General features: G+C 38.0%; 1 protein-coding gene across 10 annotated transcripts in view; it reads left to right on the top strand.

Annotated features, from left to right (window-relative positions):
- Positions 1-27,961, top strand: part of PDE10A (phosphodiesterase 10A) — a 579,847-nt gene that overhangs the window by 390,811 nt on the left and 161,075 nt on the right. For 9 of the 10 annotated variants that reach the window (XM_073894211.1, XM_073894212.1, XM_073894208.1 and 6 more), the window contains one exon: positions 19,025-19,153. In XM_073894211.1, coding sequence (XP_073750312.1) covers positions 19,025-19,153 — 129 coding nt within the window. Of the gene's footprint in view, positions 1-18,700; positions 18,761-19,024; positions 19,154-27,961 lie in introns of those variants that run through there. The other variant, XM_073894215.1, reaches the window with a different exon arrangement.

Raw genomic sequence — 27,961 nt, 5'->3', positions numbered from 1 at the left:
CTCATTTAGAGGTTCTGGGGAAGGCCCTGGGGAAACCTCTGCTTCCAAACTCATTATTGTCATTGACAGAATTCAGTTCCTTGTGATTGTGGGACTGGGGTCCCCATTTCCTTGCCATCCGTTAGCTTGGGGCCTCTCTCAGCTCCCAGAAGTTGTCTGCATTCTTTGACACAGGGCTCTCCATCTTGCACTCAGTAGTGGCACTTTGAATCTTCCTTGTGCTTTGAATCTTGGCCTTCCTCTTCTGGCACCAGCAGGAGAAAATTCTCTGCCCTTAAAATGGCTTGGGTGATTAGGTCAGACCCAACTGACCTAATAATAAAATAAAAATAATCTGCTTATTTTAAGGCCATTCTACAATGTAACATAACCTGATCACGGGAGCAAAATCCATCATACTCACAGTCCTGCATGTTATGCAGGGTGCGTACACCAGGAGGAAATACTGGGGGCATCTTAGGATATTGCTTGTCACAAAATGCTTTTCTGTGACTGTGGTTTTGAATCTTGATGATTTGAATAAAGAGGAGATTGATCTAAAGATTTACTACACAGTCCAATTGAAAAAATGTATACCTGCTTTGCATTTTTCTAGAATGTTACTATAATCTTTATTATTATTATTAAAAAATTTTAATTCCAGTATAGTTAACATACAGTGTTATATTAGTTTCAGGTGTATAGTATTGTGAGCCAACAATTCTATACATTACTCAGTGCTCATCATGATAAGTGCATTCCCTAATCCCCATCACCTATTTGACCCCTACCCCCACCCACCTCCCCTCTGGTGACCACCAGTTTGTGCTCTATAGTTAAGAGTCTGTACCACACAGTGGCTAACTGAACATTAAAAAAAAAAAAAAATCTGTTTCTTGCTTTATCTCTTTCTTTTCCCCCCTTTGCTTGTTTGTTTTGTTTCTTAAATTATGCATATGAGTGAAATCATAATAGTATTTGTCTTTCTCTGACCGACTTATTTCACTTAGCATTATACTCTATCTAGATCCATTTGTGTCATTACAAATGGCAAGATCTCATTCTTTTTTGTGGTTTAGTAATATTCCTGTGTGTGTGTGTGTATGTATACATACCCCATCTTTTTTGATTTATTTTTTTATTTTATTTATTTGAGAGAGAGAGCGTGAGAGAGCACAAGCAGAGGGAGCGGTAGGCAGAGGGAGAAGCAGACTCCCCGCGGAGCAGCGAGTCCAGTGTGGAGCTCCATCCCAGGACCCTGGGATCATCGCCTGAGCTGAAGGCAGACGCTTAACCGACTGAGCCGCTCAGGCGCCCCCCACGTCTTCTTTATCCGTTCATCTGTTGGACACTTGGCTTGCTTCCATAATTTGGCTATTGTAAATAATACTGCAATAAACATAGGGGTGCCTGTACCTTTTTGAATTAGTGTTTTCATAATATTTGGGTAAATACCCAGTAGTGGAATTACTGGATTACATGGTAATTCTATTTTTAATTTTTTGAGGAACCTCCATACTGTTTTCCACAGTGGCTGCACCAGTTCACATTCCCACCAACAGGTTATGAGGGTTCCTTTTTCTCCACATCTTTGCCAACACTTACCGTTTCTTGTGTGTGTGTTTTATTTTTTAGAGAGAGACAGAGTGAGGTGGGAGGGGCAGAGGAACAGGGGAGAGAGAATCCTCAAGCAGACTCCCCAGTGAGCATGGAGCCTGACACAGGGCTCCGTCCCAGGACTCTGAGATTATGACCTGCGCTGAAACCAAGAGTTGGTTGCTTAACCAGCTGAGCCACCTAGGCACCCCTCTTGTGTTTTTGATGTTAGTCTTTCTGACAGGTGTGAGGTGATATCTCATTGTGGTTTTGATTTGTGTTTTCCTGATGATGAGTGATGTTGAGCATCTTTTGATGTGTCTTTTGGCCATCTGGGTGTTTTCTTTGGAGAAGTGTCTGTTCATGTAGAATGGCATAATCTTTTTAATGAGACAGTATATACTACAGTTTTCTCCCATGATTTTAAAAAATAGCATAGGGCAAAGATGGAAATTAACATTTTCTTTTGCCATCTAGGATGCAGTGCAGTATTCCTGGGAAATCTGATTCATCTGTAAATCTGTTATCAATACGATGACTTCCCAGTATACACCTCTTAGTCCCTGCTTTTTTCTGGGCTACAGATTTATAGTTCCTACTCAAGACATCACCATATAGATAATCTTGTAGGCAACTGCAGTTCCACAGATCTCAAACCAAAACCACTTTCTTTTCCATGAATTGTTCATTACATCCTGTGGTTCATGTCACTGTCAGTTACCTAAGCTAGAAATGGTGGAGTCATCTTTGATGTTTCCTACTCCTTCATTGTCTTTTTAAATTTGTCACTCATTCTTGTTGGCTAGCCTTATCAATATTAAAGAGAACTTTAAAACCCCATAAGCTTAAGGATATTATTTATTGTATATCAACCACAGAAATATGCTTTGTTCTTAGTAGGCTTTCAATATACATTTCCTGAGTGAATAAATAAACCTCAGTGTTTAGAATTAATTGTGTTAGACACATTTTGTTTTCAGTTGATGTACTTTTTCAACCTCGCAGCATGGTTATCTGTCTGACTGCTCATCTTCCTGCTGTTTTTTAAGTTCCCTGATTCATCCTAAAACACAGTATAATACCCGATATAGTAAGACTTCGATAATATTTTTAAATGAATTACACTGAATGCAGAAGTGTAAAATAGTAATTAATATACTTTTATAGAGGAAGTCTAGAAAAATACAGTTTCTGGATCAACTTACAATAAAAATTTTTAAGAAGGTATGTATGTTTTCTAATAAAGAAGGAAAAATACTGTCTATTCTTTCATTTTCTTCATTTCAAATTTGTATAAGAGTACATGACTTTTTAAATCCCTTTTGATAAGTGAAAAGGAATGGTTTGTAGAAATCCCTAACATATGGGGTTTGTATACTTTCACTTTTAGGGTATGATTCTTTTAAACTTGGATAAATAAAAATGCTGATGTGAATACTAAAAGAACATATCACCAGGGTATTAAGTGACTGTTGTTACGCTGCTTGTGTTACCTAAATCCTGGTTGTGAAACACTGAACACGGAGCTTATTGATTGAAAGTCTGTCTGTGTATTTTGTACATTAGTCTCTTTCTGTTTGTTTCTCTTTTCTCCATTTTTCTATTCTTTCTGTTTCACCACATTGTTGCGTCATGTGAACCCTATTTTCTTTCCTTTATGAAGTATTTTTTAAAGCCTTCTTAAAACATTGTATACTACTAGAAGGTTTATTTTTATGGCAGTATTTATCATTAGTTTTTTTTTTAACATTTTATCAAATGACTTACTTAGTAACCTCAATATATAGTAGTAGATTTAAAAATTTTCTTGTTGTTACTACTTTAAATATGTAGGTTGTACTTGCCCTTTGGTAGCTGAAATGTCTGTCCACAGATTCATTGTATGTTTTGTGGCTAAGGTGCAGAGTATATTTATTTAGCATTAGGCTTATCTGTATTTAGTGGCTATTGTCCAACATTTGAGAAACCACTTTCACTTTCAGGGGCGGAGTTTGATTTCAGTCATTTGGTTAATGTTACCATGTGGGTCACGTTAATAACACTGAATCTACCTGCTACTTTTCAAAGTCTATGGCTACTCAGTCCTTGTGCCTTTAATCCAGATAAACCATCCCAACTCTCGAACCATTTCGGCCATGTCACCATAATCCACAAAGTTTCATCCATCTCAGCTGTTTTCAAGGCCAAAACCTTGAACTTTCCTGGATTACTTCTGTCTTTACCTCTAGGCTGCTTACGCCTTTCCTGTTTTTAAGCATCTTCTCATTCACTGATTACTTCTGCAAGACAGCTCTCGAGTTCACTTACAGAGGTTTACCTTCAGCAGACTTCACCCTCTGCACTCTGTGGAGTGTCGTTATATATGTGCTCTTGAGCTCCACATTCCTCTGGCCCTTTCCAGTAGCTGACTGACTTCATCCCGCCTTTGGCACCCATCCCTGTGTGGTCCTGCCTGGAAGCTATTAAAGTTAGACCTGCCTGGGTTCCTCTGTGGTGCGTGGTCAAGTACATAGTCTTGTTAATATGGTGGTTAGCTAGGTAGTTTGTTATTCTCAATTTAAACACTCATGGGTATATCTGAAATACTACTATTTGTGAAATAACACCCAGATGAATTATTTGCTAAATATAGGTAAATACGGGTTTTGTAAAGTCAGATTACATTTATTTTATTTTTTTTTTAAAGATTTTATTTATTTATTTGAGAGAGAGAATGAGAGATAGAGAGCACGAGAGGGAAGAGGGTCAGAGGGAGAAGCAGACTCCCCGCAGAGCAGGGATCCGGACATGGGACTCGATCCCAGGACTCCAGGATCATGACCCGAGCCGAAGGCAGTCGCTTAACCAACTGAGCCACCCAGGCGCCCAAGTCAGATTACATTTAAACAGCATGATTGGATTTCTGTCAAAATCTTAAATGCTAGTATTTTTTTTTTAAGATTTTATTTATTTATTTGACAGAGAGAGAGCGAGAGAGGGAACACAAGCAGGGGGAGTGGGAGAGGGAGAAGCAGGCTTCCCGACGAGCAGGGAGCTCGATGTGGGGCTCGATTCCAGGACCTCGGGATCATGACCTGAGCTGAAGGCAGATGCTTAACGACTGAGCCACCCAGGTGCCTCAATCCTAGTATTTCTTGATATAAAAGTGCTTACTATTTTGGATGGATGTTATTAAATAATTAATTTGCAGTCACTTAGTATGCGCGCAGATGCTTGCATGTATTCCTTTAAATATCCCTATATCCCTATGCCCTATGGAGTAGTACTATTATTGGCCCCATCTTTTGTTTGTGAGGCCAAGGAGTCTTAAAGGGGTAAGTGACTTTCTTAAGGAACATAGCCTGTATTTGAGCTTGCGTCTGCTAACTCAGAACCTGGAGAACCAGGACGTGCTGTCTCCCACCAGGTTACTTTGGGTTTACAACTGAATTTGAGTTAAAGAGGTGAGAGTCTTAAATCCTTTATACTGCATAACCTTCCATTTTATACTTTACTTTGGAGGTATAGTTTTCTGAGTCTTGGAAAGGGTGAACTGTGGTGTACTTAAGCTAATTCTTTTAGTTCTACTTGAAAAATCATTGTTTTCATCCTTATCATTTTGAGCAGCTTAGGTTTTTATTTGGCTTTCTCAGTTAAAGAAATGTTCATTGATGTTCTCAGCCAGGGGAAAACACATACTTAATTTTATTTTGGCTTAGAAATATAGTACTGTGGGATTTGCCTTCTGATAAATGCACATTACGAATGTTAGAAACAATGTCTTCTCTGCAACCAAAGTACCCCTCACCTGTTAATTCATGTGGAATAAATAATCATTTATGTAGGTCAGAATCCTGACAGTATATTCAATCAAGGTTCATTAAATGACCTCTTTTTCAGTCATAGACAAATCTTCTTTAAGTGGGAATGTACTTGGGTGGGAAAAAATTATTTAGGTGAGATAGATAAAAGGCAGGGATAATTATTGTAAGGCATTAAAATTTTTTTCAACTTTATTGAGATACTGACTTATGTGTAATTATGAGTATACAACTTGATGATTTCATACATGCATATATTGAGAAATGACTACCACAAGAAGGTTAGTTAACACCGCCATCGCCCACCTTTTTTGTGTGTGGTGGTAACTTAAGAGCTTACACTCTTAACAACCTGCAAGTGTGTAATACAGTATTGTTAATTGTAGTCCCTAGGCTGTATATTAGATTCCCAGAATTTATTCATCTTATAACTAGAAGTTTGTACTCTGACCAACATCTCCCCTCCCTGCAATTTCTGGCAACCACCATTCTATTCTCTATTTCTTCAAGTTTGGCTTTTTTAGATTCTACATATAAATGACATCATATAGTATTTGTCTTTCTCTGACTTATTTAAGTTAGCATAAGGTCCTCAAGGTCCACTTATGTTGTCACAAAAGGCAAGATTTCCTTTTTTTAATGGCTGAATAATATTCCTCTGTGTGTGTGTGTATGTATATGTATGTGCACGCATGTATACAACACATCTTGATTCATTCATCTGTTGATGGACACTTAGGTTGTTTCCATGTCTTGGCTGTTGTGAATAATCCTGCAGTAAAGATGGGGGGGTGCAAATATCTCTTCAAGATAGTGATTTAATTTCCTTCAGATATATACCCAGAAGTGGGATTGCCAGATCGTGCTGAGAACCTCCATAGTGGCTGCATCAATTTACATTCCCACCAACAGTGCACGAGAGTTCCTTTTTTTCCCACAAAAATGCCAACACTTGTTATTTCTTGTTTTGATGATAGTCATTCTAACATGTATGAGGTGACATCTTATTGTGATTTTGATTTGCATTTCCCTTATGATTTAGTGATGTTGAGCATCCTTTTCTTTAAATTCAAGTATAATTAGTGCACAGTGTGATATCAGTTTCAGGTGTACAGTACGGTGATTCAGCAGTTCTGTGCACCTCTCAGTGCTCGTCACCGTAGGCCTTCTCTTAACCCTTGACCCCCATCCCTCCACCAGCTTGTTCTCTGTATTCAGGAGTCTGTTTTTGTGTTTGTCTTGGTTTTTTTTCTTTGTTACTTAAATTCCACATATGAGTGAAATCCTATGATATTTGTCTTTCTCTGAGCTTCTTTTCATATATCAGTTTTATATGTTCTTTGGAAAAATATCTATTCAAGTCCTTTACTCATTTTTTAATCGGATTGTTTATTTTTTGCTTTTGAGTTGTATGAATTCCTTATATATTTTGGACATTAGTCCCTTAACAACTAGTTGGCAAATATTTTCTCATTCTCCATAGGTTGTCTTTTTATTTTGTGGATTGTTTCTTTCGATGTGCAGAAACTTTTTGGCTTGATGTAGTCCTACTTGTTTATTTTTGCTTTTGTTGCTTGTGCTTTTGGTGTACTATCCAAAAAAAAATCATTGCCAAGACCAACATCAAGGAGCTTTTTCCGTATGTTTTCTTCTAGGAGTTTTATGGTTTCAGGTCTTAACTCTCTAATCCATTTTGAGTTAATTTTTGTTAGTGGTGTAAAGTAAGGGTCTAGTTTTATTCTTCCATATGTGGTTCTTCAGTTTTCCCAGCACTACTTATTGAAGAGACTGTCTTGTCATTGAGTCTTAATATAAGGCTCCCTTGTCAATTATTAACTGACTGTATATGTGAGGGTTTATTTCTGGGCTTTCAATTCTGTTCCATTGGTCTGTATCTGTTTTAATGCCAGTACCATACTGTTTTGATTACTGTAGCTTTGCAGTAAAGTTTGAAATCAGTCATCATTGTACTTTCTCAGGATTCCCTTAGGCTTGTTTGGGTTTTTTGTGGGTCCACATGAATTTTAGGATTGTTTTTCTGTTTACATGAAAAATAATAAGGCATTAATTTCCTGTTTTTCCTCCTTGATTGAAAATAGTGGTATCATTGGCTGTGGACTTGACAAAAATCCAAAGAAGCATCTTTTTTTTTAAGGGAAAAAAAAAAAGATTTTATTTATTTATTTAAGAAAGAGAGAGAGCGCACATGAGGGGGAGAGGGTCAGAGGGAGAAACAGACTCCCTGCTGAGCAGGGAGCCCCATGAGGGACTCGATCCCGGGACTCCAGGACCATGACCTGAGCCGAAGGCAGTCGCTTAACCAACTGAGCCACTCAGGCGCCCCAGAAAGAAGCATCTTATCTCTTTGTTTTTGTTACAACTTTGGAGCCATTTTAATGATATTAAAAACCATTTATATCTGTCCCATGATAACCTCCATTTATTGCATAGAAAGGACTTTGCCTTTTTACATAAAGAAGCCAAAAAAGAAATTACCTTTAGAGCCCATTAATCCCTTCCCTTTTTGGATAAATGATTAGAAGAAGCTATTAGTAAAGCCTTATGTTTGTAAACTCATGTCTACCAGCACCTTAGGGAGAACAACTTTGATGTAAAGTGTTCCATATTATACTACGTACAGGGATATATTTCTGGAACTGTTGCTATATTATAGGTGGATTGAAGGATGTCAGAATTAGGAAAGCATATTCAAAATGTAAAGAAATTCTCATTTTTCAGGAAACAATATAGACATTAAACTGGATGGAAAAAGAAACATGAAGGTAGTGTTAGAGAAAGAAGTAAATCCCATCTCATCTCAAGGAAGATTGGGAATTTGAGTAGGAGCAGTGGGCTACTGAGGGGAGGAGTCTTTTGCTTGGATACTTGCTTTCCAACTTGGATGCATCTGCAATCATGCAGGACTGGGCAGTCTCCAGCAACACATCTACTTATCTATGAAATCACATTAAGACAAAGACTGACTCATTGATTAATTAATCTAATGATGATGGTCCTGTGTTGGGGGTTTGCAAGACTATTTTAAAGTTTGGTGATTTGCTGGTAAGACTCCAGGACACAGCATGTAGTCATACCCTTGGTTAAGATTTCTTACAGCAAAAGAGGAGGCAATGCAAAATTGGCAAAGGGAAAGGCACACAAGGCAAAGACCAGGGAGACTTGGCACATCCATCCGATAGTCATCTCTCAGTGAAGCCACACAGGAAGCTCTTAATTCCTCCAGCAACAATTGTGACAACACGTTGGAAGTGCTGTCTACCAGGAAATCTCATTAGAGACTTCATACTACCATGTTTTTACTGCGGCTGGTTACCTAGGCACCCTCTGCCTGTCACTGTCCCAAACCGCAGACTTCTAGAAGGAAAGCGGGTGTTTGGCATAAACCACACTGTCTATACAAGCAGCCTAGCACAGGGGCCCACTGGACTACTTCAGAGTTGAGTTCCCAGATGCCAGCCCAGGACCAGCTTTGCAAGCACGCAGCCTCTCGGAGGAGAGCAGTCTCAGGCCCGTGTTAGGTCTTTTCTGCACAGAGCCAGGGACTGTGTGCTACATGGACAGAGGTGAAAGATCAGTTACTGCCCTCATGGAGCTTGTAGTCTCCTTGCAGAGGCTGAAGTTTAATAAGATGACACTAACTAAATGGAAGATGTCACCATGGCATTTGGAGAGTAAGAGTAGACTACAATGAGAGGATAATGGGACAGGGCAGTGAATATAGAACATGTGCTTAGTGGGCCAGGTGTTTTTAAATTGGCTGAATGTCTCACTCAGCCAAGGGAAGAGGGGGGAAGAGTCAGGGCAAACAGCAGCAAGGTCCATGGATGGGGACAGGGCTTGGCACATTTGAGGAATTGAAGGACAGATGCATAGGGGAAAGTGGAGTCTCAAATTAGACTTCTTTTCAGGGCTAGCCCATGGCTCAGGCCATTTCTGCTCCAAAGATGTCTTCCCACCTTTTTTTTTTTTTTTTAAGATTTTATTTTATTTATTTGACAGAGACAGCGAGAGAGGGAACACAAGCAGAGGGAGTGGAAGAGGGAGAAGCAGGCTTCCCGCTGAGCAGGGAGCCTGACATGGGGCTCGATCCCAGGACCCCGGGATCATAACCTGAGCTGAAGGCAGACGCTTAACGACTGAGCCACCCAGGCGCCCCTTCCCACCTTTCTCGTCGTAGCTTCAGATTGAGCAGTCAGGTTTTTCAGTTTATAATTTGAGTTAAAATTATTCCAAATTGGAAGGTGAAGCAGCAGGTGCTGTTGTAGAAGCTGCAGCAAGTTCTCCAGAAGACCCTGCGAGGGTAATTAATGAAGGTGGCTACATTAAGCGACAGACTTTCAATGTAAATGAAACAGCCTGGAAGAAGATGCCATCTTGGAAAACCATAGCTGAGAGAGGTCAGTGCCTGGCTTCAAAGCTTCAGAGGGAAAGCAGGCTCTCTTGTTAGGGGCTAATGAAGCTGGTGATTTTAAGTTGAAGTCAGTGCTCATTTGCTGTTCCAAAATCATAGTGTTGTGGTATTGTTGAGTGCCACGGTCAGGACAGAGTTCTTGAGACCTTTTGCAGTGCGGCGTAGTAAGTTCACTTGAGTGGCGTGAGGACAGGACCCGTGGGCAGAATGAGTTGCACTTTTGCTGTATGAAGCTGGTGGTTATCTGCTTAGCGCTGAAGCAGGAGGGGATGTGCAGGGCGTGGTAGATCATGAATGTCTTCAAATTTCTATTTGTAAAACAACTTTCACGAGATTTCTCTGGTGCCTCTTGTTCGGTTGGCTATTAACTGTTGGTGAGATTTACAGGCAGTCATGAGACCCTTTAAGAATGTAGCAGCCAGCGGGTATTTGATCCTTATAGGAACTGCGCAGGTTACAGGTCAGCCTTCTGGGCTGAAGATGAACATTTTTCTGCTTTTTTTCCCTCATCAATGTGGTCCTCCAGAATTGTGCTAAATCTACTTTGCCTGTGTTCTATAAAGGGAAAAACAAAACCTGGTTGACAGCACATCTGTTTACAACATGTTCTATTGAGTATTTTAAGCCCACTGTTGAGATCTCCTGCTCAGAGAAAAAAGTTTTTCTTTTTTTAAATATTACTTTTCATTGATAATGTACCTGGTCACCCAAACACTCTGATGGAGATGTATTACAAGACTAATATTGTTTTCATGCCTGCTCACACAACATCTATTCTGCAGCCCATGGATCAAGGAGTGATTTTGACTTTCAAGTCTCAATTATTTAAGAAATACATTCCCTAAGCTATACTTGCCATTGTGATTCCTCTGATGGATGTGGGCAGAGTAAATCAAAAACCCTATATAAAGGATTCACCATTCTAGGTGCCGTTAAGAATATTTGTGTTTCACAAGAGGAGGCCAAAATAACATTAACAGGAGTTTGGAAGAAGTTGATTCTAACCCTTTTGGATGACTTTGAGAGGAGGAGGTAGCCACAGATGTGGTGGAAACAGGAAGAAAACTGGGATTAGAAGAGAAGCCTGAAGATGGGACTGAACTGCTGCCATCTCATGACCAAACTTTAATGGATGAGGAACTGCTTCTTATGGATGAGCAGGAATGTTGTTTCCGAAGACTGCATCTGTTCCTGGTGAAGATGCTGTGAAGATTGTTGAAATGACAACAATGAACTTAGAATATGATATCAACTTAGTTGATAAAGCACCAGCAGGCTTTGAGAGGATTGGCTCAAATTTTGAAAGAAGTACTTTTGTGGGTAGGTTGCTATTAAACAGAATTGTGTACTGCAGAAAAATCATCTGTGAAAGGAAGAGTCAGTCAAATGTGGCAAACTTCATTGTTGTCTTATTTTTAAAAAATTGACACAACCACCCTGGCCTTCAGCAGTCACCACTCTGATCAGTCAGGAGCCATCAACATCAAGGCAAAGAAGACCCTCCACCAGCAAAAAGATTATGACTCACTGAAAGCCCAGATAATGGTTAGCATTTTTTAGCAATAAAGTATTTTTTAATTAAGGTATGTACCTTGTGTTTTTAGACATAACACTAATTACACTCTTAACAGCCTGCAGTGTAGTGTAAACATAACTTTTACATGCACTGGGAAGTAAAAAAAAATAATAATTTGATTCACTTTATTGCAGTATTTGCTTTATTACGGTGGTCTGGAACCAAACCCTCAATATCTCCAACTTAGGCCTATAATTACGATTGAAGAAACAGATCACATTTTTTCAAATCTGTGATTTCATAACAATACTAATTTTTTTTTAGTTGCTCACCTACAGGGGAATGCTACTGAACCAACTCACTTGAAAACTGGTAAATAAAGGGAAATTAAGCATTTATTCTGTCTCATTTATATGACCAAAGAGTCGATGAAGCGAAGTTTCTCTTTGTAATATTTCAGCTAATAAATGAAGATGACATTACAGAATTAGGAAACCACTCTGTTTAAGCCCTAATAAATTAGTAATTGTTGGATCATAGATGCTACTAATGTCACAAACAGACAGCCAGATGGTATAAACCTTTTGACAGAAGAACACAGTGCCACTTTAAACCTTGCTTACCTAGGGGCGCCTGGGTGGCTCAGTCATTAAGCGTCTGCCTTCGGCTCAGGTCATGATCCCAGGGTGCTGGGATCGAGCCCCACATCGGGCTCCCTGCTCAGTGGGAGGCCTGCTTCTCCCTCTCCCACTCCCCCCTGCTTGTGTTCCCTCTCTCGCTGTGTCTCTTTCTGACAAATAAATAAATAAAATCTAAAAAAAAAAAATAATAATAACCTTGCTTACCCACCTCCAGATTCAACCTCAATTTGTTCAGGTTTCTAGATCTAATTTCAGTCTTCAGGAAATGCAAAGAGCAGGTAAACGTGGTAAACACTACCAAAGGGATTCAGTCAGAAAAATACAGACTGTAGAAAAGCATAGAGCAAAAGATATGTTTTCTTCAATAATAAATTATAATGGGGAAAACAAAAGAGATGGAGGGGAACTTACAGGATAAAAGAGACCTAGGAAAAAAATACCACACGACTCCAACTGCAGCACGTAGACCTTACCTGGGTCTAGGTTCATTTAACCTATTAAAAAAACATTGAGGGCGCCTGGGTGGCTCAGTTGGTTAAGCGTCTGCCTTCGGCTCAGGTCATGATCCCAGCGTCCTGGGATCGAGCCCCATATCGGGCTCCCCGCTCAGCAGGAGGCCTGCTTCTCCCTCTTCCACTCCCCCTGCTTATGTTCCTGCTCTCGTGCTCTCTCTCTCTCTCTCTCTCTCTGTGTCAAATAAATAAATAAATAAAAATCTTAAAAAAAATAAAAATAAAAAAACATTGAATAATAGAAACGTCAACATTTTGATGTTGATGGTATTCAAACTAATTAATTTCTCTGTGGATGTAACACATTTGTGGTTAAAATATATTTTGTTTTTTAGAAATATACATGGACATATATGAATGTATTGAAATGATGTATGAGATTGTTTCAAAATTAGAAGAGAGTGGGTGGGGGTGGGGGTACAAATGGAAAATATTGGCTATGAGTTGATTATTGTTGAAGCAGGGTGTAGAGGACATGAGAGCCCATTACGTTTGTGTGGTTTTACAAAAAGTTTAAATTTATATACATATATATGTGTATGTGTGTACACACACACACACACACACACACAGTCTCCATCAGAAAAAAACTGAATATATGTGTTATAGACAGCAGTAACCAAAAGGGTAGTGTGCCATTGTGTTACATTATCAAAGCTTGCGAGATTTCTGCTGAGATGGGAGAAAGTAGCCTCACTTTCCTAGGTTAAAAAAAAGACGAAAAGTGAATGATCATTGATAATCATATTTTGTCGCTGATATTTTGCATTACCACGGATTGAAACACAAATGGAGCTAATCCTCTTTCATTATGGTCCAATAATAAGATATTGAAGTAGGAGGTATTGCTGTGGCTTTTATCTATTTGTTTGTCCATGTCTTGAAGAGAGTTACTCAGCATCAAAATGAAGCTGTTGATCATCTGTTCCACAGATTGTCAGCTCAGTTACTAGACACACACCGTCTTTACAAAAACATTTATCCGTCTTTCTTTTGCCCTTTGTTACATGCCTTCAGGTCCAGCGCTAAATCTACCCAGAACATGTACCACTCTCCTGGTTTGCTTTGGTTTTATTTACCTTGTAACCTTTCATGGCATTTTCAGTGGGCATTGTGAAAATAACACTATTCATCCAACTGTCTCTACCTCTGTCCTCTCATTCAGTCTGTCAGTACCCTGTGCTTCCCTTCTGTCATCTGCAACTCTGACCCAGCCCCCGCTCCTCAGCATCCCTGCCAGATGTGAGAAAATGAAATAAATGTTGCATAGATGAGAGAATGTAGCTTACTAGTAGAAATGAAGTATTTTAAGATACATTGTTTCAAATGTACATGTTACCTTGGAATCTGTATGATTCATTATATGGATTTTTAGTGGCAAATTTTTAATCATTGGAGGCCAACTGTGCTAAGGACAACTCTGGTCTGACCTTATTGCTTTCCTTGGATTTATTCTCAAAAAAAAACTGCTAAGTCCATTCTTTTTTTTTTTTTTTTTTGACATAAACAAGATGTATAGGCCGAGGGAAGCGATGGAAGCCTGAAACCAAAGTCAGACAAACACAAAAGACGCATGTTTCATCATCCATACATGTACCGTTTTCCAAGAGTGTGGATGCTTGTTATTTCGGTATCTTATTCTGGGTTTGATCCTGCATTGGCCCAAAGGTTCTTTGCAAAATTGGATGTTAATAGGAAGTAAAAGTGGATAACATGTTAGAAGAAAATTGAGAGAGATTGCTTTTGATGGCTGAGAGTGTTGAGCATACATTAAATGCTGAAATAAAAATGGAAGTTTTAGGGGCGCCTGGCTGGCTCAGTTGGTGGAGCATGCACCGCTTGATCTTGGGGTTGTGAGTTTGAGCCCCATGTTGGGTGTAGAGATTACTTAAAAATTAAACCTTTTTAAAAAGGTTTAAAAAATGGAAGTTTTAGAAAATTTGGAATTTTAAAGAAATGAAAGTTACAAACCTATGATTTGAGCCTCTAGACAAATTCAGGTATTGGCTTCATACAGGTAAAAAAATGGCATTTTGGTACTATTATTAAATGTATCAGGCAAAAATGCTGTCTATGGATTACCTTACTGAATTATTCTAATGACCCTGTAATAGATAGTGTTACTATTCCCATTCGGGTCTCATTCCCAAACAGAGAAGAAGCCAGGCTGAGAGAGATGAGGCACTGTGCCCGGGTTCATGCCCAGGTCAGTAGGTGAGATGAGGAAACTAACTTTTGCCTGTACTTTTAACCAGGTCAGATTGCCTCCTACTATTCTCTTGTTGAAGGAGGTACTGATTTTCTTGAAATATGAATGGTAATTTGGGAAGAAAATTATACTTAGATCTTTCGACACATTTGAGATACAAAGCTATGTGATAGTCTTTGGAATTCTAGTGGAGTTTAAAACCAAAATGGTGTATTTGGCATTTCATTCCCTTCTACATACTGAAATCCAGGATTTAATTAATTTTTTTAGTCTAGAAGTTTACTTAGACATCATAACTCATTTATGACTCAATTGATCTTTAAAAATTTAGTTTTGAGTAATTTATACAAAGTAAGTGTCAAGGAGTGGGGAGTTATGCTCTGCCTTCTAGAGGGCAGAGTATCTACATACATTATTTGGAATTCTTCTGAGTGGAATATTTGTTCTTCTCTATTTATTCAGTCCTTTATTTATATCATTGTGGACTCCTGGATTATCTTAGTCCATTCAGGTCCTCTCACCTAACAGAGCAAGGAAATGTATGTGCGTGGCTGACCTGAGTATATACAGAGTATATCTACCAGTATTTCAGTTTTTAACCATCTGTATCTGTATTAAGCTAAATATGAGTTCATACTGACGTGTCGAAGTCTAATCCGTTACCCTATAGATTACTCTAGACTCCTTTTGCTTATCTATAACATCCTACTCTACCAGTAAGAAGCCTCATTCCCACCCTCTACTTACTTAATTGTTCGGTTTCAGTATAAATGAGTAGTGGTGTGAGAATTGTTAAACTCTACCTGCCATAAGATAACTTTATCAGCTAGAGTACAGTGATTCCGTGGAGTTTCTTTTGCTTTTAGTCTTACAGATTCCATTCATTTCTTTCTTTTTTTTATTTATTTGAAAGACAGTGAGAGAGGGAAAACAAGCAGGGGGAATGGGAGAGGGAGAAGCAGACTTCCCACTGAGCAGGGAGCCCAATGTGGGGCTCGATCCCAGGACCCCAGGATCATGACCTGAGCCGAAGGCAGACAATTAACGACTGAGCCACCCAGGGTCCCCAGATTCCACTCATTTCTAAAGTTACTCAGGTCAGCACCTTATCCCCCACCTCTTCAGTAAGGTTGTTTTATACATTTGTCATACTTTTAGATTCTTGTGCCATATCCTGCCTTCCATTCTGGGGTAGCCTGACTTTCTAAATGATTTCTTAAAATTTTACAACATCTGTGGGTTTTGACAAATACATAATGTCACTTATTCACCATTATAGTATCATATGGGATAGTTTCACCGCCATAAAAGATGTGCTGTGCTTCACCCATTCAGTCTTAATCCCTTCCGCTCGAACATCTAGCAACCAGTGATCTCTTTTCTCTCTCTCTCTCGCTGTAGTTTTGCCTTTTCCAGAATGTTGTAATTACAATTACACAATATACAGCTTTTCATGTTCGCTTTTTGCACTTAGCAATATGCATTTAAGCCTAATCCATGTTTTTCGTGGCTTGTTAGCTCATTTCTCTTTTTAAAAAAAGATTTTTATTTATTTATCAGAGAGAGAGAGAGAGAGAGCGTGTGCGCGCACAAGCGGGGGGGGGGGGCAAAGGAAGAGAGAGTCGATCATGACCTGAGCCAAAGGCAGATGCTTAACAGACTGAGCCACCCAGGCGCCCTTCATTAGCTTATTTCTCTTTATTGCTAAATAATATTTAATTGTATGGATATCCCACAACTTGTGTATTCACTTGCCTATTGCAGGACATTTTTGGTACTTTCAGTTTTGTATAGTAATGAATAAAGCTGCTGTGAACATTGACATGCAGATTTTTGTGTGGACATAAGTCTTCAAGTCAGTTGAGTAAATAGTTAGTAGTGTGATTGCTAGGTCATATCGTAAGATTATAGTTAGCTTTACTAGAAACTGCCAAACAGAATTCCAAAGTAACTGCCATTTTGCATTCTGACTAGCAACAAATGAGAATTTTTGGTGCTCCATATCCTTGCCAAAATTGACAGTTTTCGGATTTTAGCCATTCTAATAGGCATGTAGTGGAATCTCATTTTTGTTTTAACTTCAGTTCACTCATGACAGATGAACATCTTTTTGTATGCTTATTTATCATATCTGTAGCTTCTTTGATGAAATGTGTTCACATCTTTGACTCATTTTTAGTTGGGTTGCCTTCTTGTGGAGTTTAAGTGTTCTTTGTGTATTTTAGATACAAGTCCTTTAATCTGATAGGTAATATGGCAAATAGGACTTGTATAGTCATGCACTGAGATGGAATGAGATGACAAGGGGGATGAGTCCGTTATGACTTTATATTTCCAGCCTGGGTCTCGGGGAAAATGGAGAGTCCCAGTGGCAGAGAGAGTGAAGCTGAGGGTTGAAATCACTTTGGGAGGACGTGGGACGGAGATGACGCACTTAATTTTGAGGCAGGATATGGAAGAATACCTGAGAACTGGAGATGAAAAGGACACTACACTGCCTGGTTCAGCTTTTGCTGTTGTCATTAGAGATTACGGAAGAAGAGCGGTAAAGAGCAAACCAGAAGTTAGGATAAGAACAACACAGAGGTGTGTCACAAAAGTGAGGAAGTTTTAAGAGAATCAAATGTCGGCTATGAAAGACTGAAGGCCATGATTGCAGAGAATGTGAAGGTCACACTGTCTCCTTGAAGGTCAAGTCAGCTGTTGGTTCACTCAGTGTCCTGTGCCTTTGTATCTGGGCACTGTAATTTACTCTCAGGAGAACTCCGTCTTACCTGATTCAGCCTTTTATCTTTAGCACCTTGTAGAATTTCTCAAATTGAATTTTACGTCACTGGAGCCACATGAGCAAAGACAGGGGTCTTATTTTTTCTTTTATCTAATACAATGATATAATTATATGTCCGTATCTGTCTATCTATAGTTTAAATTGACTGTGGAGGTACTGGATTCATTGAAAAATACTGTTTGCCTTCTCAACCATTCTCTTGAAGAATCCTAACAGTTGTGACTTTAGTCCCCAGCAGAATTAATTAACATGTGTTAATTGTGTGGCTGGTCTGGTGGTGGGAACATGCAGCCTGTTCCCCGGAGTCATAAGGATGTGCTTCCTTTTCTTCTTTTCTGCCTCTGAAAAGACAATTTTCTGCTTCCTTTTTTACCTATCACTAAGGATGGTAGTAATTTACTGAATAATTCACAGAGAGGATACAACAGTAAAAATAATTGCCATCACGGAGTGATAATTACTGATAGCCTGTTCATGATTTGGAGTTGTCTAATGAATGGCATACCCACATGAAGTGCCTATTTCGAAATACATGATTTTATATGTTCAACATGAAAATGTGTAGAAGTACTATGTGTACTGTGTATATTTAACAGTTGTTATTAGACTGAAAAATTATTTCAGTGAAACTGATTACTTACATGGAATACGAATGGACAAATGTCAATTACTCTGAGCTGAATACTAGTTTTATCACTGGATTCAGTGCCTCTAAGAGAAAGGAGAATTTGTGCTGTAAACAATGAAAGATAAGAATCTATTCAGTAAACACTGTTTTAGCACCTAAAATGAACCAGCACTGTATTCTCCTGTTTGCTTCTCTGGCTAGAGTTTCACTTACCTTGCGAATTAAAGCTATGGTAACTATTTACAGGAAGCTCTAAGTACTTTGTAGGGCTTACCTCTACAGCATTGAAGTGCACCATTGCCTCCAGGACAACGCTGGGATCTGCTCTTGGAAAACAGCTGTCACGTGATGCAATGTCTGTAGTTTAAAACTGCTAAAGTTTTAACCTTTGTCTTTTTTACTATTTTTTCGTAGTAGTAAAATATACATAACATAAAATTTGCCATTTTAACCACTTCAAGTCTATAATTCAGTGGCAGTTAATTATACTCGCAACATGTACTATAACCATCACCTCTGTCCACTTCTAAAACTTGGCCTTCACCCAAAACAGAATTCTGTACCTATTAAGTCATAATTCCTCATGCTCCACTCCCTCAGCTCACTGTAACTCCTAATCTGCTCTGTCTCTATGAAGTTGCCTATTCTAGATATTTCATGTAAGAGGAATCATACAATAATCATCCCTTGTGTCTGTTTTTTTTTTAACTTACCATATTGTTTTCAAGGTTCCTCCATGTTGTAACATGTATCTGAACTTAAGTCTTCTTCATAAATGAATAATATTCCATTGTATGTGTATATATCTTTACATTCATTTTCTATCTTAAATCAATCCTAGCATAATGTGTCATTTTTCTATATTTTTGATGCTTATGAAGGTGTCATCTAGGTTAATTTTATTCTTTCTAATTCTTTTACAGGTTTGACAGATGAAAAAGTGAAGGCATATCTTTCTCTTCATCCCCAGGTGTTAGACGAATTTGTATCTGAAAGTGTTAGTGCAGAGACTGTAGAAAAATGGCTGAAGAGGAAAAACAACAAACCAGAAGGTAAGATCTTATTCAGATTGAGTGCGGATTATTTTCTAGTTTATAGTGACAAGAAAGCTGCTGGAAAGTAACATATAAAGTAGACGAAATTGGCATTTTAATTCTGTGAAAGTTTTATTCTGTTTAAAAAGATAAAATAAGTTAGAATGAGGGGAAATAAATAAGGTCCTTGACTCAAAAAAAACTTGCAAAGAACTCTTGAAAATTTATTTAGACATGACCATATTGAAAAGTGCAGAAGTCAATATTAGACTTGATTTTATTTAATGATTGTTATTAATGATTATACAAATGTTTTTTATATTTCAAAAATATATTTATATTATTACATTTTACAAAAAGAAGTCTTTAAACAATTTTTCTATGGACACAGTAGGTAAAGAACTCTTGACTTTGCATTAGATGTTTTGTTCACACTCACAAACTTAAGATGCTGTTATATTTATAAAAAAAGAATTGTGGGCTTGAAGGCGATGTGAAGTGAAATAAATTTCCCTCCAAGTTGAATATGTATTAATGTATCGGATTTGATTGGATTTGAATATTTTAGCATAATTTTAATTTTAAATGAATCTGTATTTGGCTAATTTAGGACTTCTTATTTCTATGAATATTCTTCTTAGAGTAGAAATTTATGTTACATAATTTTAACTATATGAAGAACTTTCATGTTAAAAACAAAAATACATGCTATTTTTCTGGAAATTTATTTAGTGTAACAAAATGCTATAAAGCTTAAAAATGCCAGTAGTTTAAAAATGATCACTGTTAAAATGTTACGCTGTTAGAACTGTGGTACTAGTATGCTGCTTGGAGCTGATTTTCCTCCCATTTTCAAAGTTGCTGTAATTTTCTGACATAATTTTTATACTAAAGAGATAAGTATTTCCAGAAGAGAGCTTCTGGCATCAAGGCACAAATTAAGAGTCTAAAGTACATGTCTGGGCACCTGGGCGGCTCAGTTGGTTAAACATCCGACTCTTGGTCTCATCTCAGGTCTTGATCTCAGGGTCGTGCACTTGAGCCCCTCATTGGGCTCCATGCACCCACTTAAAGTGCGCGTGCGTGAGTATGTGTGAGTGTGTGTATGGACTGAGAGGGAGAGAGAGATATAAGTACGTCAGAGAGATGTATTCTTTTCAAAACAACCGTAACATTTACTATTAAAAACAAAGCTTGAAATGGCATATCTCAGTTATCACAAACCTCAAACATTTGAAAACAATTTGAGATGTTTGACACTTTCCAAAGTATGACTGAGTTGTGCTTTAGGCACATCATATACAGATGCAAATTTCAACTTGCTATATAATGATGGATAATGATGTAGTGTAAGAATAAAGGGTATTTGTGAGATAGGAAACTGAGGATAGGTCCTAGAAAATGAAAAAATTTGCATATTCTTTTAGTGTTACAATGATAGTTAACTCTTAGATTTTTATAAATATTTGTATGTGTCATTCCTTATCTTTCAAATCTGTTTTCTGTATTAGTTAATCAAATAATACCTTAAATTGTTGCGTACATGTACTCAAGAGTTAAATGACTATGAAGAATAGCTGAGTGTAACTGAAGCAATGCTCAGTTATACCTGAAGAAAAACTTGTGGTTGGACGGAGATGATCTGGCTGGTGACCCTGCAGAGGGCTACAGATGGTGGCAGGGATCAAGAACAAAAAGAGGTTGAATGAGGTGTGACTTGGGGCTTCCAAGCTTGTGGTGAGGACACACACAGCACAGGGATGCAGGCAGCTTGCAGTGCAAGTGCAAACAGGAGTCTTTCATTCCACCACTGCAGCCTGGTGGGACCCTGTCACTCCTTCTTCCCAGGGAGTTTATCACGAGAATGTATCTCAAGACGTCCACTTTATATTCAATGAGATTCTGTAGCGCAGCTCTTGCAGACAGCGTAGAAACGAGGTGTAGCATGAATCTTGTGTGAATGGCATTGCCCAGTTGTCTTTGAAATACAGAAAGCCAGCTAAATATCTTTATTTCATTTATGTAATTATGGATTAAGGTAGTGGTCAGTTGAAGCATTTTGTTTCTTTTTCCTTGCTCCCCCCTCATTATTTTTTAAAAATTTGTGTTTTCCTCAACTAGGCCTTATTCTCCTTCCAAATTGCTCCACTGAAAATGTTTTGAGGAAGGACATTTTTGTGGACAGGATTTTTAGGGAGTGTTTCCATTTCCATGGCAGACCCAGGAACAAAGTGTGATAGCTATCAGTTCTGGGAGAATAGTTTGTTGAAAATCAGTGGGGCAGGCCGATCCAGTGTCAGTTTAGCAAAAGAAAATGAACCAAGCAAAACTGTGCTGGAGTAAATAACTTGTACAATGCTTTATACAGTATAAGTACTCACTAAACGTTTATTTTATTTCTTTTTTAACCACTGATAAACCAGCCTCATGTGGAAATGATCTACACTGTGGGGGAAATTGTGTAATGGTATATTCTGTTTAGAGAAAGATCATGTTTGAAAAATTCAGATTTATTAAACAAATGAATCATGGGATGATTATTTGCGTTAAAAATTATGTTTGCTTTTAAAACGACCAACTTTCATACTGCTTGTGTTTTTTTAATGGTGACGTCATACTGTCAAAAAAGCTAGTTTTTCTTCATTCATTTAGTATTTTATCGAGCACCTAAACACTTAGTGCACAGAGCCAAAATGCTGAAGAAATGGAGAATGCATGGCATATTTTAGTTAAACTGTGGCAATATTTACAATGCATCAATATTGTGTGACCATAGAGCAGTTGTAATTTCCAAGGAATTTCACATATATCAGCCCTTTACATCTAATTACAACAAGTGAAGATAAGGCAGTCATGGTCATTTGGTAGATTTTGAAACTGCACTAGGGGGAGCTAAAGGATCTCGGGGGGTCCAGCATCTAGTTCTTCACAGTCCGCAGACAGTGACTCTGAGCGACTTGAGGCGTAGACTGTGGGAGTCATGGTTATGTTTGTGTCCCTTACCAACAACACGCCTGATGCATGGTGGAGGAGTTCGCTAAACATTTTTGAATGAACGAATAAATAGACGGAAGGGCGGTTAGATTGTCAACCTCCCAGTGAACCTCTGTTCTTCACTACACTTGATTTTCATATTGTGCCTGATACCGGAACTACTCGTACGCTCTTATCGTCTCCCCACTACTCGTTTAAAAGCTTCTTGAGGGAAGGGGTTATGTAATACATAGATTTAAATCCCTCAAGGGGATTTAAAACTTGTCTTTCATGTATTCAGGCAAACTATGTGTGAAGCCCGGTTGACGTACTCGATGATTATGTTTCTGAGGAGCTTGCAGTCAGACGAATAGAGGAAGAGAGTAGTCCTTCTGGTTAGTCCGACAGTGAGGTCGAGCATAGTCCAGGCTGGAGTCTCTGAGCCAGAGTGGGCTGTGGGGGGGTCCACATCACAGTGGATCACTCTGCTTTGTGTTGACAGAGAAAAGGGGTTGGGAAAGGGTGAACCACCACATGTCTTCAGAGATTTAAATTTCTGAAGTCTTTACTGTTACTGTTTTTGGTTTAATTTTATTGCTTTTATACCACTTGCATTTTAAATGCATAAAGTTCTATCTGTAGTTGTGAGGCAGATTGCCTTTTGAAGGTGGACCTCTGATCCTGAATTCTAAACAACTGATTTTCAAGTGATGTTTGGGAATTGGAGGTAGCATTTGTTTCTTTTATAATCTGATGTTCTCATTTAGAGATTGTATAAATATTCCCTGGAAGTATTGAGGTCTGTACACACTCACAGCCATACTTCCATTTGGGAAAAACCTCAGGAAGAAAAAAATTATCTAGGTCATGAATTGTTCTACTAAGTTTTATATTTTATGTTGATTTTTATGCAAGCTACATTTGACAGGCCCAGCTGGTATGCATCAGGCCTCAGATTACTAAACTATTTAACGTCTACGCATGTATCAAGGTGTAAATATAAAATTAATGAATAAACATTAGGAGATGATGAATCTTGTGATAACATTCTAAGATGGAATGCAGTTTTACATCCCTAATGCCATTTCAGTATTTCAGTTATGTTCAGGGAGAATCATGAATTACCTTGACTATCAGCAATGTCCCCTTTTGGCTTCTAAGGCAAAAAACTGTTAGTTGACAATGCTGGTGATATCAGAAGGGGTGCATGAAGAAGTGAGGACATTGGAAGTCAGTATCCTATATTTGGCATCTTCTGGTATTAGAATAATATTTAAATACATGGATTTTGTTTACAATCCCCAAAATGTAACTGTGATACTCATATTCTAGAGGGAAGCTGTTTGGTATTCAAGAGAGTGATTGATTGAACCCAGATCATTTAAGAATTATGAGTAGCAGTGTCATCTTTTATGTCTAATGATTTCTATTATTATTGTGTTTATATATCTAAAATATTAAATAGCAGGCCCTGGCACTATCAGTGTATCTATAAATGCCAAATAATAATGAAAATATTGGTGCTGTCAACTGCCTTAAATATTTTCAACAAATACATGAATGTTTTCTTTTTTTACTCAAAGAATATAGTTACTATGTATTTTTCACCTCTCCATGATTATAGAGATGGAACAATTTTCATTCATATAACACTACTAAATATTTCATACCTAGAATTAGTGAGATTTAAATCATGCCCCCTAAACCTACTATATGCAGCCTGAAATGAAGATTAAATAGCATTTGTCTGCTTAGTATATAAGAGGTGGTTTTTGTGGTCATATTTATAATGTGGTGGGATTTTAAATAATGGGGCACAAATTACTTTTCCAAAGCATGCAGTATTAGAAGATTTTAGTAAGTAGGACAATAAAAATTATGTGTTAACTGTTAATATATATCATGAATAAGGAAAAAAAAATCATCGAAATGGTTTACTTGGAACTTCATTTTGGGCACTTTCTTTTCCTTGAAATTGCTTCATCTAAATTATGGAAATTACATTTTCACATAGAAATTTCATATCTTTCTTTTCTTTCGGGTTCTTTTTTTTGGAATGTGTTGAATGCCTTGTTTGAATTATAAGTAAATGTAATTCACAATCTGGTAACTGGAAGGGGAATAAAGTTTATTTGCAAAGAGTTACTTGATGTATTCCATTAATTCTGTTAATTGTTCATATTATTGCAAAGGTGTATCTTAATATATTCTTTCTTGAGAGTGTTTGGGCTCTGTAGCAATCTAATCAAGTTGATTGGGATTTTGATAACTTTAAAGATTAATTCCGATCATCACAAATGTTGTTAGTCATTATGAAACTAATTCAAACAGTTTTAATAGCTTTGTTACAAGCTAGATTGATTTCTGAAGCAGTTTTTCTAGTGTCTATAAAGTTCCTATCAGTGGTAGCTATTATTTGTACATTCAGTGTCATTACTACATTTCCTAAGTTAAAGTTTTGTTTATAAGTGATTTTAATGAATGAAAATGTTAGGAGCTAATGGATTTTTGAAAATACTTTGTTTTCAGTGGTGTTTCTTTTTGTACAAGTTCTATTTTCTAATTGCACATGTAGTAGAAAAAGATGCTTAATTTAAAATCATTGAATCTATTTAGGGGCACCTGGGTGGCTCAGTCGTTAAGCGTTTGCCTTCGGCTCAGGTCATGATCTCAGGGTCCTGGGATCGAGCCCTGCATTGGGCTCCCTGCTTGGCAGGAAGCCTGATTCTCCCTCTCCCTCTGCCACTCCCACTGTTTGTGCTCTCCAGCTCTCTCTCTGTTAAATAAATAAATAAAGTCTTAAAAAAAAATAAAATCATTGAATCTATTTAATAGAATTCCTCTCAGCATTTAAAATTTTGTTTCACTTAACACAGATTTTAAAACTAAAATGACAACTTGTGAGATGAGTAGTATAACCATTTCAGTTTTATTTTTAATCTACTCCTTAAAAGCTTTTGAAGGTTTAACAATGATCCAGATTATTTGATTAAAGATTGAATAATAATTTCTAGAAACATATATTTGACTGGCCAGGTTGTAGCTAGAATATGAGCAAATACTACTCATTTCTCTAGCTAGTCATTCAGTATGCTGACTAGCAAATATTTCTTGAGTCCCTACTATGGAAATATAATTGGAGAACAAGGAGTATAAACTTGTTCCCTTGAAGGTCACTTTCTGATAGGAGAAGACAAATAATAAACATATAATCACAGAATAAGGTTATTTCAGGATTTGTTGCTGGTATATTTGAAAACATCTACCATAATATAGCAAACAGAAATTTCTAGTAGAATTAAATTTGCTTGAGATTTTAAGGTTCACACTGTTTTTAGCCAGTCAGGTGGGGCCTCTGTATTAAGCGCATATGTCTATTTGCTGTGTCCTGGCTCCTTGTGAGTCACGGGAGCCATATTTCTTGTGTTTACGGCCCTTAAAGGATTTATAATCTTCTGGTGTGGAAAGGAGGTGAGAACCTGTGAGAACACAGCAACCAAGGCTGTGTGGTCCAGTGCTGAGTGATGTGCTGTGGGTTTTCAAGACAATGCTGGGACAACTGAGGACACCAAGAGGTATGAAAATTGAGACAGCTTTTTGTAGGAATTGGTTCTTCATCTGGGCACTGATTCTCCAAGTGTGATCCCCACACCAACATGGACATCACTTGGGAACTAGTTAGAAATGCCATTGGCCTTATCTCACTTAAGACCACTGGAATCAGAAACTCCTGCAGTGGAGCCTATAGTCTGTGTTTTGACAAGCCCTTCCAGGTAATTCTAGTGCAAACTCACCTTTGGGAACCACTGCCCTGGGCATTGGAGGCCTGTGGAAGAGCACGCGAGGTCCTGGGTTGGCTGCAGGAGCAGTAAGACCAAAAGCAGGGCTGCAGGGCTTTGCCGGGGCCTCCTTGTAGCTTAGCCTGGGCAGGAGGGAGGCTTTGCCGGGGCCTCCTTGTAGCTTAGCCTGGGCAGGAGGGAGGCTTTGCTGTGGGGCCTCCTTGTAGCTTAGCCTGGGCAGGAGGGAGGCTTTGCTGTGGGGCCTCCTTGTAGCTTAGCCTGGGCAGGAGGGAGGCTTTGCTGTGGGACATTTTGCGGAGAAGCAATTTGATAGAAGGCAGGGTGCTTGAAGGCAAGGGGCGAACCCAACAGGTCAACGCAAGCAGCAGTTGGTTAAGATGAATATGCTCGGTAACACTCCCCCACGTTTTTTTAAGTTCTGACTTTTGTTTGTTTGCTTTTGTTGTACTGGCAATTTTGATATATTGGGGAATAGTTTTGCTGTGGATTTCTTATCTTGAAAATATTTTTCTCATTTTAAGAATGGAAGAAGATAGTGTTAAAATTTTTTCTTTCTACTCTCATTTTAACTGGTTATTCATGTTCTGCATTGACTATAATAGGAAAAGTGTCGGGGCGGGGGACTAGATTTTGGAACCCTATCCAAAACAGGTGTTTTCATTGATAGCTTCATTAAAGTATGGTGAGTTGCAGAACGATCTTTTATAAGATAATAATCATATATAATTGTGTAGACAAAGAGCTAGTAAAGTATATATCATTGTGGTTGTTTCTGGATTTGGGGGATTTATAGGGAAGTTTATATTCTTATATATATTGCTTTTTTTAATAAAAGAATAGAGTAAACATTTAAAGAAACTTCTGGAGTTTTTCTTGTAGGGAAAGTTTTCCCCAGGTTTCAATAATTCTAATGTAGTTTAAACCATTATCCTCTGCTTGTTTGGCTACTTTTCCATAGCAAGGGATAATAAACAATGTATATACACTAATCCCTTATTGGCTTTTTTCTGCATTTTGCTTCTCCCCTCATAATATGTTATCATTAGTCATTTAGATTGTTACATGGGAAGTTGGTGGCTGAAATGGGGTCTAGAAAAATACACAGCTCAGTTTCTGTCCCAGAGTCAACATTTTCGGTTTAAAATTAATTCATTTTACTAAAATTCGCCAACTATCTACTATGTGTTTAGCATTTGTTAAGTATTGGACATGAATTCAGTTGTAATGGAATGTACTGTTTCTAAAGGGGGCAAAAATGAGAAAGAAGTTTTAAGGTTTATTCTCTTAGTGACTTTCAATTATTCTATACAGTCACCATGTTGTACATTATATCCTCAGTACTTATTTGTCTTATAATTTGAAGTTTGTAACTTTTGACCAGTTTTACCCAGTCTCCCCACCCTAAATAAATTATATAATAGGCTAAGGTTGAAAGCATTTCTTCTAAGATCAGGAACAAGACAAGGGTGCCCACTCTCACCCCCTATTTGACATGGTACTGAAAGTCCTAGCCTGAGCAGTCAGGCAAGAAAAAGAAATAAAAGGCATCAGAATTGGAAACAAAGAAGTAAAATGTCTCTATTTGCAGATGATGTGGTTTTACATACAGAAGATACTAAAGACCTCCACCAAAAAATTGTTAGGTCTTATCAATGGATTCAGTGTAGTTGCAGGATACAAAATTAACACAGAAATCAGTGCTGTTTCTGTACACAAAGAATAAATTATCTGAAAAAGAAATAAAGTGGTTTCATTTATAGTAGTATCAAAAACAATAAAATTAGGAATACATTGGGAATACAATACTTAGTAGTACATTTACTCAAGGAGGTGAAAGATCGCTAGTATGAAAACTACAGGACTTTGATGAAAGAAATTGAAGAAAGCACAAGTAAATGAAGAGGTATCCTGTATTCACAGGTTGGAAGAATTAATATTGTTAAAATGTCAATACTTCCATCAGAGAAAGACATGTATCATATGACCTCACTGATAGGAGGAATTCTTAATCTCTGGAAACAAACTGAGGGTTGCTGGAGTGGTGGGGGGTGGG

The sequence above is a fragment of the Callorhinus ursinus genome, unplaced genomic scaffold (genome assembly GCF_003265705.2).
Source record: "Callorhinus ursinus isolate GAN/ISIS: 27379988/994484 unplaced genomic scaffold, GSC_fseal_2.0 scaffold6, whole genome shotgun sequence".
NCBI classification, from domain to species: Eukaryota; Metazoa; Chordata; class Mammalia; order Carnivora; family Otariidae; genus Callorhinus; species Callorhinus ursinus.
The sequence above is the reverse complement of the archived record's forward strand: the minus strand, read 5'-3'. Positions and strand labels throughout refer to the sequence as shown.